Below are 12296 nucleotides of genomic sequence, written 5' to 3'. Positions count from 1 at the left end.
CTTTTCTGTCTTTTGAAAGATTCCCCTTGGCACCTGATAAGGGCTGCACACACAGGGGGTAAAATTTGCCTATCTCCCCTTCCTTTGAAGCCTCACCAGCCAGATACAAACACAGTCCCGGACTTGTGGGCCTTTGCAGAAAACTGATTACACACAGGCCTTGATCTTGAGAATTTTACAGTAAAGGAGTGAGCTCTCAGGCAACTCAGATCCAGGCCAATAGCAACACAGAGGACAGTGCGGCTGTCTGTTCTCTCCAGCCCACCCACAAACTCACCCACGTGACAGAAACAGTGCAGTGGGGCCATGAGGTGCTTACTCCTGGTGTCAGACCGGCTGTGAATCCTGGCCCCACCCCTGTGAGCGTCAGGATCGGTTACACATTATTTGACCTCTCTGAGTCTCTGTTTCTTATTCCCTGATGTAGGAATAATAAACAGCCTCTTAATTGTTGTGGCGTTTTGCGCCTGTAAATAACATCCTTCTTTCTTGCTTGTGTTCTGAATCAGTTGAGACTTAAGAGTAAAAAGCTGGCAGAAAGGGGCCCAAATACTACCACTGCTACTGAGAAAGGGTTGACAAGGGGACAGGTGGCTTTGGGCTTCCATGGTGAATGGAGAATTAGGCAGACACTTCCAGTACTCACAGGCTACCTACACAGCCACAGGTGTCCTCCAGGGAGCAGGGGAAGACGGTGCAAACTTAGGTTTAGGGGGTTGAAGCAAAAGCACTCAGTGCCCACTTGTTCCCAAGGGGCAGCACGGTAGATGATGACGCTCCTCCCCAGGAAGAGCGTGTGAGCAGGAGAGGGACGAGGGGGTGCTCTGCTGGCAGACCTTTCCTACCGTGTTTCCCCGAAGAGAAGGCCTGGCCAGACCATCAGCTTTAATGCAGCTTTTGGAGACATTAATATAAGACCCGGTCTTATTTTAATATAATACTGGGTATAATATAATATAATATAACAATATAATATACTGGGTCTTATATTAATGTTTGCTCCAAAAGGCTCATTAGAGCTGATGGTCTGGCTAGGTCTTATTTTCAGGGAAACACGGTAGGTGGGAACAAGGAAACTGGAGAAGCAGCCTCCCGCTGTGAGGTCAGGGTTCTTTGTGGGGCTTGTGGGATTCCACGACGTCCTTTCAGACTAATACTTTTATTAACAGTTCCAGTTGAGTTGCCAATTATTCAAGTCAGCCTTGCAGTGCTTCAGCTGTGCTTTTAGACATTATCCTATGCATCTGGAAAAACATAAAAAGCCATTTCTTATTTAGTGTTCTGTAATCCAGACTTTCAACTGAGATGGACCCCTCTGTTCTCTGTCTTTGCTCCTGTGGACCTAACGGTGGTTAGAGGGGCACAAGCTCTTTCCTGAGGCCTGTCCTGTCTCTCTTTTGCAGTGCAAGATGGAGTTCCATGCTTGTTCTACTGGCAAAAGCCTCACCACCCTCTGCGATGGGCCCTGTCCATGTCTCCCGGAGCCTGAGCCACCGAAGCACAAGGCAGAAAAGAATGGTGAGTGGGGACTGCAGGAGACTCCCCGACGGAGGGATAGGTGGTACGAAGGGCTGGTATGGCTAAGCTGTGCCCAGAGGCTGGCAGCGTGGCACACCTCAGAGCCAGGCTGGGGAGAGGGGCTTACGTGGCACGTACTGCAGATTGTTTATGGACTGCCTTCAGCTACCATTAAAAAGCAAAAGGAGAGCCTAGAGTCTTTGAAATTAATTCTGTTAGACCAACATATGCACTAGGTCCTTTGCGAGGTCAAATTGGCTGTGGTGTGGGAAGGTCAGGTGTTTTCCGCATCTGAGACCAGGGCCTGCCCTGGGGTACATCTTGGTCTGCCTTGAACTCTAATCTCTAAATCCTTTGAACTTCTCAAGGCCAAATTTCAAAACAGAGACTGCAGAGATGTCATAATGGTGGAGAGTACCCCCCCTCCCCCGCCCCCAAAGGCATTTCCTTATTTATACATTCTGCTTGGAATACAGCACAGAGCCAAAGGACACATGAACGGAGACTACCTCCCTGGGGGCAGCTGTTTCCCCTCCATGGCAGAGAAGGGCAGGATGGTTGGGCTTATTTGTATGTTTTTATGGTGGAGAAAGTAATGTCGTCCCACTGGTCTCAGTTCCTTTTTGAGGCTTCCCTAATGAGACCCACGATAGAAGTTTGCATTTTCCTTCTGCGGAGCTGGGCTTTTTCAGTTGTGACTGGCTAGTCCATGACAAATGTTGCATGTCTCTGTGTGTGCACGTGTACGCACGCACATGCCTTCTAAAGTGTCTTCTGTTTGTAACAGGAAAAGGAATAGGGTGTGTTTATCCACTTGCCTCTTTTTAAGTCGTATTGTGTTTTCTAGGGCACACAGACGCTGTTCCAGTCTAAATGTGTGCATGGCGGTCACTGTGGAAATTGTGTTAACAGGCTCTTTGGGAGGTTTTACTCAGATGTGGAAGGATGTTGTAAACCATAAACCACTGTGGTCACAGCTAATCTCCATAGAGTCCTCTTGATTACCAAAAAGCTCATCTCATTGCACTGTGACCTGATTCATTTCTACAGCTGCATAAATATTAACTAATAAGTCCCTTGTTGTATGGACAGAAGACTTAGAGCCCTGTGCTGTTAAGCAACTAGAATCCAGACAATTAACTTCTGTGTGGAGATTTCTTAAGAATCTTCATAGGAAGTTTCAATAGCCTCTATTCAGGTATATCGTTTATTGCTTTTATTTACGCTTCTATTCTGAGGCATGGAGACCAAACCGAGAGACTCATCTCCACCATGTCGCCTGTAGTATCTATAAATGGGGGTGAACGCATCTCTTGTCAAGGGTGTCCAGCTCTGCTAAGGCTTCCTGACTTGCCATCTTAAGGCAACAGACCAGTTTTCTGGGAGGGTTTTGTGGTTCTCCAGACAAAGTATGGCCCTTATTTCTTAGTGGTGGGCTTGTCATACCTGATTAAATGGATTCACTCTCAAATTCCAGACTGCACCATCCACGTGGTCAATTACGTACTGGCAAAAATTAGAACACGTTTTTCTTGGACCTACGCGAGTAACTGCATTGCCATTAAAAGTAAAGAGACTCAGAAAACAATGCTGTTCCTGAATTTGGAGAGCTCAGTGGGAAGAAGAATACCGCCTAAAAGGGTTTCATTTCAAATTGTTTGTAAAAGCAAAGACTACTAAGTTAACAGTGAGAGCTAGCTCAGGAAGGAAGAGAAAGAAGCTCATCATATACCTCTCCGAAATGAGAGCAATAAAATATTATAACAACACTGTTCCAAAACAAATAATCCAAATTATATTTCCCTTATCAGTCCTTTCAGTTCTCTATAATCATTTTGTATTCCATTGGCTCTTGGGTCAAGTTTGGTTTTATGAAGTCATCTGCCTCTGGAAGGAGTCCTGGAACTCCACACCGAGTCTCTAATACCATCTGGAATTTGTGTGAGAAATATCACTGTGGAAGCCTGTGACAATGAATCTGTTGCTTGAAGTATGGCTCAGACTTGGTACAGTTCTTTCCATGAGGCTCTGAGACTGTCTGTCTTGGTTAAAGACCCAATTTCTGGGCCATGACTTAACAGTAGTGTTTTTATATAAGCATGAGGGGAAACAGAAACTGTCTGGAGGGTAAGGACATATTATGGGCAGTGAGGGCCCTGATAAATCCCTAGGGATGTTATGTGAAATGATTAAATTAATCACATTTTTACCTGGACCAAATTAATCAAGGGAAGGCTGACCTTTTCCTTTGATTTGACAGTTCTTTCCATGCAGCTCTCACCATAATTTGTGATAGGCAATGAGTACTGAGCTGAGGTTGTAGCACTTGGAAGGAGGAGGAAGGGATGGGTGGGAGAGAGAGGTCAGAGGTGAAATGGCAGCTTTCTTTTGGCCACTCAGCTGTGGGGGTGGAGAGAGGGGGAAGAGGGACCATGCAGTCCACCTCCCCTTACCTGCAGCTGCAGGCACTGGGAGTAGCAGTCTTTACCTTCCTGAGACACACCTTGGCTCTGGACCGCGTCAGGAGCCATCTTGTTTCTGTGTCTCTTGCAGAAATGATGTTTCATATAGTCTCACAAATACAGGTCTATCAAAATGTGGCGTTATTATTGCTGTCCATATTTTCTTTTCTTAGCTGTTTTGAACCTTGGTTCTATTTGGTAATAAAAGCATTAAAGTAATCCCCTCCAGGTCCATTCTGTCACTTCAGGGTTTTATCTAAATTCTAGGAAGTAGGGGGTGGGTGGGGGCTTATGAGCTGTGATATTGGTAGGAAGTTGGCTCCTGGGGTTATCTTTTCTTGGCACCCGCCTTTGCAGAGTTCTTGCTGTCTTCAGTTAGTTGGCCTGCAGTGTTCTTCCTCACTGCGTCCAATGAGAGACGTTTGGATCCCAACCACGACTTCTGCCCACCATGTCCATTAAGGTCACACTGAGTCCTCTCTCTTCTATGTCCTACGCTTCTGGGTGTGCTAATCCTCACACAACCCCTCCCTGGCTCCCTTCAGGGCCACAGGAAACTTGAGGATGCCCTTCTGTGATCTCCTGGTGTCAGGAAAGACTGTAGCGGGGTTTTATCTCAAGCTCTCTTTCCTTGGATCTGCCTGGCAGCCATTTCTAATCTATGCAGAGGGTGTTTTTATGAGGCTTGCCTCAAATTAGATTTCATATTGGTAGCAAAACGCAGGTCCTTTTTGCAGCTGGGGTTCTCCACCTGCCTGGGGTTTCACAAGTGCCTCTGCCCTATCCAGGACCCAGAGTTGGATTGGAGATGGGGAGAACTGTGATGAGCAGAGCCTTTCCTAGGGACTCACCTGCCTCTACCTGTTCTCCTTCCCAAAATGTCACTTCTTATAGTCCCAACTTTGATCAATACTGGATGTGAGTATATCGCAGGTGTAGGAGGGCAGGGTCTAACCCATTCTCTTTCCACTCTCTAGAGTGCATTGCTTCTTCCAGCCTTTGGCATTTTGAAGCATAACATGCCCAGCTCTTGCAAGTCAGATGTCTCTTATCTCAGCTTTAAGTGTCAGGAATATTTTTGGGAAGTCAAAGCCAAGTGGTTGATATTTTTTCTTCTCCTTGTTTTTTATGTCATCTTTTGATGTGGCCTCTGAAGACATGGTAGATGGTGGGACCGTCCCTTAATATCTCGGAATATTTCCTCTCACACTTCCAAATTACTTCACCACCTTGGACAAGTTACTTAATTGCTTTATCTCTTTTATCTCTATGACACCAGTCCAGCCTCAAGAGTATCGAGTAACGATTGCCCAAAAAAAAGGAAAAAGAAAAAAATAAATTAAAAAGAGGGAGATGAAATTAAAATCTAGTGTTAAGCCTGGGTTTCTGGGCTTTGTCACACAGTCTTCCGGGAAAGATCCTTCCCAATTTCTCTTGGTATTTTCTAGTATCCAACAGCCAGCCCAGTCAGGAAGTCATTTCTTATATCAAACATTAACTCTTTAGCTCCCAGGTATTGCTGCTGCTTTTTCTTTAGTCCTCAGTGAATATTATGAGGAATGCCTGAAGTATTCATTTCCTGATTTATTTACAGTGGTTGAAAATCTAAGGGGAAAATAGAGATCTTTTACAATTAGAGTCTTTAAGATACATTTTTATGTATTTCTTTTAAGATTTTTATTAAAATACAGCTAACATACAATATTATATTAGTTTCATGTGTACACCAGTTAGTCAACATTTATATACCCAAAGAAGTAATAACCATGAGAAGTCCAGCAACCATCTGACAACCAGACCATGCTATCACAATATTATTGACTATATTCCCTATACTGTACATTACATCCCAATGACTTGTTTGTTTTATACCTGGAAATCTGAACGTCTTATTTCCCTGTTAAACTAGTCAACACTTCTCCCTTTCCAAACCTGAGCCTGTCCCCACTCTGCCTGCCCTCCCTCTTTCACAGAGACAAAACATGCCCCCTTGGCCTGGGCTTGGCAGCTTTGTCCATCTGGAGGAAGGGTTTGGAGCTCCCTCATTGCTGAGGTGAAAACTTTGCAGTTGTAGGATGTAGGACATCAGATCAAGAAAGACCTCACTTATCTTATTCCATACGATGTTGAGGGTACCCTTGTGTTCTTACAAGGTGCCTCAGGTGTCCCCATCAGGACCAGGGGAGAGCCTCCAGCCTCCCCCCTAGTGACTCCATTTTATGCCTTACCACGTTAGGTGACATCTCTAGGAAATGAGTTTGACCATTAGTGATCCTTATTCAGTCCCCATTTACCAGAAGAGGAAACTGGAGACCCACTAAGAGAAGGAATCTTGCCTGAGGTCAGACAGGGGGTTGTGGTGGAGCTGGGGCAGAGCCTGGGCCTTGGGACCCCGGCCTTTGTTCCCGCTGTATGTACATCCTTAGGTCATGGTCAGCAGAGTCTTCAGTCTGAAGATGGTAGAGGGTCTGCAGCTGAGTTTGGTGGTAGTTAGACTTAATTTCTCCAGGGTCTGATGTCACTTGCCCAGATCTTAAAGTGTCAGTCATCAGGCAGAGAATGTTATTGTGTCCCCCACCAGCGATGTTTTGAATAACATTTGAGGAGGAAGTAAAACAGCACGATCTCTAAGGACAGTTCCCTCTTTGCTTCTGTTGTCACAGATTAGCTTTTGGAGAAAGGGTATGGGTGGAGCCAGTGAACCTCAAATTCTGGAGAAAGCTGTGGAATTGTAACCCTTACCGGCCTCACATGTGCCGGGGAGGTGGGGCAGAGTGGGGCCATGTTGGGTCCAGGCAGGGGAGGAAAGAGGGATGCAAGTCTTCCCAGCAGGACATGCTAAAGAGAAAATAACAACTTCCCTCCAGCTGAGCTATTTGGAACAGTAGAAAAATAGCCTGTGTTGACTTTCTTTTCTCAACTGGTGATTTCAACCTGAGGGCTAGTTTCTGGGAAAAAAAGTCTTGGGTTGACGGATGGTTGTCTAATTCCATTACTTATCACAAGTAGAGTTGGGGAAATGTGTTTAAATAGGAACAGGAGGTGGTGCCAAAGAGATGGGATAGAGTTCTTCCTAGCTGTGATGTGTCGATGGAAAAATCCTACAAGAATCCTGCTGCAGACGGCTCCCAGCAAAATGGAGATTTATCTTTGCATCCAGGAAAGAATAGTTTTTCTTTCTTGCCTATTGTATAACAAGGTGAAGGCCTCAGGCTTGCAGACTTGCAATTTAAAAGCAGTTTATATTAACCTTTCCATACCCATTCAGCTTCGTTCACTTATTATTCAGCACTACATTATAGTCAGAAATTAAACATAAAAAGGAACATTTAATTTTTAGGGCCTTGTTTTTCTAAATGTCACAACTTAAAAAAAATAATAAAAGCTTTAGAATTAAACTGGCAACTGCATCAAAGAAGAAAAACTTACTGTCAGGAGTCTTGAGGTAACCACTGACTTTGGCTTTGAACTCAGGTTCTTCTGCTTCTGTGAGTTCAACTCTGTGAAAGTAGGCCAGAGATGAAAAGAAAGAGAAGGGTAAACTGAGGCAGAGGGTGGCCTTGGGCATAACTGGAGCCCAGAGAAGGGGATAGAGGTTTGTGCCAGAAATTAGTGGCTTTGATAGTTCACCCAAAGAGTACTCTCCTCTGCCATTTTTTTAAATCTGTAAATTAATACACATTCTAATATAAAATCTAAATATTATGGCAAAAGCTTCTCATATTCCCAGTTCCACTTGCTTTTTGTTGCATAAGCTTCCAATTATTTTTGGTATACATATACTCATGTACTTTTTAAACTTTGCTCATCCAAAGTTAGAATCCTATTCTACATAATATTTTGTACTCTGCCTCTTTTGTATATCATACATATGTTTTCATGTAAATACACAGAGATCTACCTGTGCGTCTGTCTCCCTCTAGCCAACCTGCACACGCTGCTCCCTTGAACTCCAGACGTAAGTATGTCATGACTGCTCAGTATTTCTGTTTGGATGCCCAGAGGCATATCAAGCTTAACACATCCAACATCAAACTCCTGGTCTTCCCCCTAAATCTGCTCCTTCCTTCCTCCTGCAGTATTTACCTGCTTAATGAATGGCAGCTTCATGTTTGATTTGCTGAAGTAAAAAAAAAAAAAAAAAAAAAGAAAAGAAAGAAAACCCTCTTTTTCTCACATGCCACATATAATATTGACTCTACTTTCAAATGGATTTTCAAACATGTCGCTTCTTCTCACCTCCACTGTTACCACCCTTGTGGTCCAAGACTTCTTCCTCTTTAACTCGAATGGTTTTGCAATTGATCTCCTGGCCCCTACATTCTTATCTGAGCACCGATGGTAAACTGATTCTGTAAAGTGTAAGTCAGACTGTGTAACCCCCTGTTCAGGGCCTTCCAGTGACTTCCCATCTTGTGACGAGGAAAAACTAAAATCCTTTCAACGACCTGCAAGGTGCAGCATGCTCGGGTCCCCTGGTATGTCTCTGTCCCCACCTTTGTTACTATACTGCTTGCTAACTCAGCTCCAGGCCTCCGTGGGGTCCCTCAGATGTGTTGATCTGCCTCAGGACTTTGCACAGATGGTCCCCTCAGCCTGGACCACCTTCCTAGACATCTACGTAGGTCACTCCATCAGCCACCTCTTGAACTCTCCACACAGATGTGACGCCTCAGGAACCGCCCCCTCTGCTCGTCCCAGTACTTCTATCCCCCTTCCCTCCTTTATTTTTCTTCATACCACTTTTCACCTTCTAATATAGTTGATCATTTGTTTACCTAGTGAGTTTATCATCTCTCGCCTCACTAGAATGAATAAGGTCTTTGAGTCTGGATTCTGAATAATTATCTGTCAAAAGTTGAATGACTCTACCTCATTCTTTTTAAAGGATTGTCCGTTTTATAGATGTACCATAGTTTACAATGTTGAAAATAGCCAAAAAAAAAAAAAAAAGATTTATTACGTCAAGAGAGTCTGTATAAGGTACTTAAGATATAGTGCACTTTGCTAAGCACTTGATTATATATTTAATTCTTCTAACAACCAAATCATGTCATCTCTATTGCTGAGGAGAAAATGTGGGGTTGGGAGCCTTCCAGTACCTTGCCTGAGGCCACCCAGCTAATAAATGACAGAGCAGGGTTTGAAGCCTTTCCTGGAAGTTGTGCTGTTACCTTCACATTCTGCTGTGACTGTCCATTGAAAGGGCAGGCTTCCTTTGGAAAAAGAAACGTGCACCACACACACACATTGTAAACTGATTTTTACCGTGTTTTCAGTACTCACAGAATGCATTCCTTCATGGGTATCACAGCCTCTCTGATGGGATTTTGCTGAGGTGAGAGAGTTCACGTCCTCGCTCATTTTCTCCTCTTTCTTTCTGTGAGCACGCTTAGCTCTCTGAAGTTTATCAACACACCGGCATCGTCTCATCGCTTCCCACCACGTTATGCTTCTTTGCTAGCCTCAAGTTTGCAACCTCGCTCCTTAAAGATAAAAACTCATTTGTAATCTGTCCTGACTTCGAGTGTTCCATTGCCTTGTTATCTGTTGCTGTGAAAAGACAGCATTACAATAAAAAGTAAATTGAAATTATAATTGAAAGAAAGCAAATGGCTGCCACCTCACAAAGTCAGCTGCTCTGTAAAATGCTGGTGGGCCTGCTTTCTCAATCCAAGTGTGGTCGTGGGGGCCTGGGCCCTTGGCAGGGCTGGGGGCAAAGGAAGGTGCAGCCCCACTCTAACAGGTGTCATAGTTACAATTTTTACTATAGACATAAAGTTAGAGTTAAAAAATATAGCTGTTTTATCATCATCGTCATCACCATCATCATCATCATCATGAGACTCTGTTTAAGAACTAAAAGTGGTGATTAGACAAGGAGGAGGCAGGGATGGCACTTTGATGAATCAACTTGAGGACCATATAACGATGCCAGATAAAGCCCAGAATAAGCAGATGGTAAAAAATATAGTAATAGATATTCAGATCGGCTGGGACTGCTATGAAAACAAAAACACAAGACCACAAGTCAGATCTCTTCAGTCTGAGGAGGCCTCAGGAGAGGACAGGCCTGGGAGACGGCTGCAAATCGCGGTGGTGTCATGAGGGTGAAGCCTTGTGGTCCTTCTTGATCCCAGGAGAGGAGTCCCCGGGCCTTCCTGCTTGAACAGAAGGAGCTGTGTGGCCAGAGGAGGCAGACCTGCTCACACAGTGAAAGTTCTACTTGTGAGTCTCATTATTTCAAGGCCTAGAATGAACTAAAAGGAGAAACAGCGTCAGAACAATTTAGGGGAAGTTCTGGGAGGGACAGTGACATGGGGGCAGAGGAAAGTGTATGGGGGGGTGTCTGCAGAATTTCATATTTCCCAATGTTGCAATAGCAGGCCATGTTGCTGGCAAGCCCTTCCCACCTGATGAAGTTTCCCATGTGTAGGAACCAGGCCTCTTGTTCCATATCTGCCTGGGCTCCCCAAGAAAGCAGTTACATAGGCCTCTCTCCTCCCAATCCAGCCTGGAGAGTATCAGTTCATGTTGGCCTCCTTGGCCTGGCTATGCTGTGTCCAACCAAATAGCTCTTTCTAGCACATCATATGTGGGGGTGGGGCAAGGCTCACAACCAGGTCAGTCCTCTGGGTCCCACCCTAGTAAGGGATGTGACTATCCCCAGCTTCAGAAATCACTGAGGCCATGGTCACAGATGCCGTGAAACCAGATGTAGAAGTTGAATGTCATAGAGCGGAAAATTAGTGTGGGCAGCAGCTTTGATCAGAATTATGATTACGTACCAATGCACAGGACCAAGAAATATTTCAAAAAATGACTTTCAGAAAATTATCTTGAGCCAATTTTTGTTTTAAAAGAGCCCTTTTTATGGGGGCTGCTAATCCTGTGAGAGGTGTTACCGAGGCTGAAGGGGTCTGGGTTCCTGTCCCGATAACTCTCTGGATCTTAGAACTTCTGAGGCTCCGTCCTAAGCCATGCTAGTCCCCGGGGAGTGTTCAGCGTTAGAGGGGAAAGTATCATGTGCCCTCACTCCCTTGGCCTGGTGGGTGTCTGGATCCCAGTCTGTGGCCCTGTTCCCAGGCTTGGGGGTACTGCTAGCTTTGCCCAGGCTTCAAAACCTGACACCTGCACTTCCCCCAGCCACCACCCCCCATCCCTCCTCCCCAGGTTGAAGGGTGGCTGCTGTGGCGACCCTTTACCACCAGGCTCCTGTCTGTGGTTCTGCACTGTCCAGTCTGTCCTCTCCACTGGGTCTTCTGCCCCCAGCTGTCCCTGTCACTGCTGGGAGCACCACACCCAGCACGTGTAGGCTCAGTACATGGCATAGATGAGGCCGTCTTTGATCATTTGTGGAATGAGTTAACTGAGGGAATGTATAGGCTTTACAGTTCTCAAAGCGCTTTCATGTACTTGAGCTTGGGGCAGCCGCAGCCCTTGAAAAGGTTGGGTATCGTAGGTCTGGATTCCTGTTGAAGAGGCAGGCTCCGCCATTCAAAGATGCCCGTCTCTGGCCTTCCTTGTATCAGTCACTGGGGGGCTTAACCTCAGGTTGGAACATGACTGTTGTGTGTGTTTCTGGCTCCTTTGGTTGGGAACAGATGGCATCACCACACCGGGATCAGGCAGGTCTTCCCTCGTCCTATATCCTGCCTCCTCGACGGAGGACGGGGGCTCCAGGTATCTCAGGAAACAAGTATATTTGCCTCAATAACAGAAGTGTAGTATCCTTTGGGATAGAACATTCTGTTCAGTGTTTCCTCGGGCTCTCATGAGAACACAGAAAACATGGCTAAGCCAAGGAGGGCGTATCTGGAGATAGCAAGAGTTTGCTCTCATTTGGGTTGAGAGCTTCGGGTACAAGAAACAGATGTTTCTGTGTTGTGGGACAATTGGATTAAATACCGATCATCTCTGTGCCCAGTAGGAAACTTGTCTATTTAGGAAAAAGGTAGTGAACTAAGATAACACTGGTCTGTGGCTTTGCATACCTGGCTTCTGAAGATCTCTAAGCCCTATTTAAAATTAAAACTTAAAGCATAAGGTAACACTGACAGCTGTTTTGTATTCTAAAATTGAGAGCAGTGATTGAGTCTGGAGGTAGTGAGTAATATGCCTTCATCCACCCATAATCCATTCATCCATCCACCCACTCATTTGTCCGTCAATCCGCCCGCCCATCCCTCCATTCATCTGTCCATTCAGCCATCCATCATCCTTGCATCCAGCATTTATTAAATGCCTATTTTATGCCCAGGTCCTATGTTGTCTCTCCCCTAAGTGGGATGTCAAGAACTCTTAACACCACATACA

General features: G+C 45.2%; 1 protein-coding gene across 1 annotated transcript in view; it reads left to right on the top strand.

Annotated features, from left to right (window-relative positions):
• SPOCK1 (SPARC (osteonectin), cwcv and kazal like domains proteoglycan 1) overlaps positions 1 to 12296 on the top strand; it is a 474104-nt gene that overhangs the window by 390915 nt on the left and 70893 nt on the right. The window contains exon 6 of the mRNA XM_019740366.2: positions 1404 to 1518. Coding sequence (XP_019595925.2) covers positions 1404 to 1518 — 115 coding nt within the window. The remainder of the gene's footprint in view (positions 1 to 1403; positions 1519 to 12296) is intronic.

This window comes from Rhinolophus sinicus, linkage group LG10 (genome assembly GCF_036562045.2).
Source record: "Rhinolophus sinicus isolate RSC01 linkage group LG10, ASM3656204v1, whole genome shotgun sequence".
Lineage (NCBI taxonomy): Eukaryota > Metazoa > Chordata > Mammalia > Chiroptera > Rhinolophidae > Rhinolophus > Rhinolophus sinicus.
This window is presented reverse-complemented; position numbering and strand designations above follow the sequence as displayed.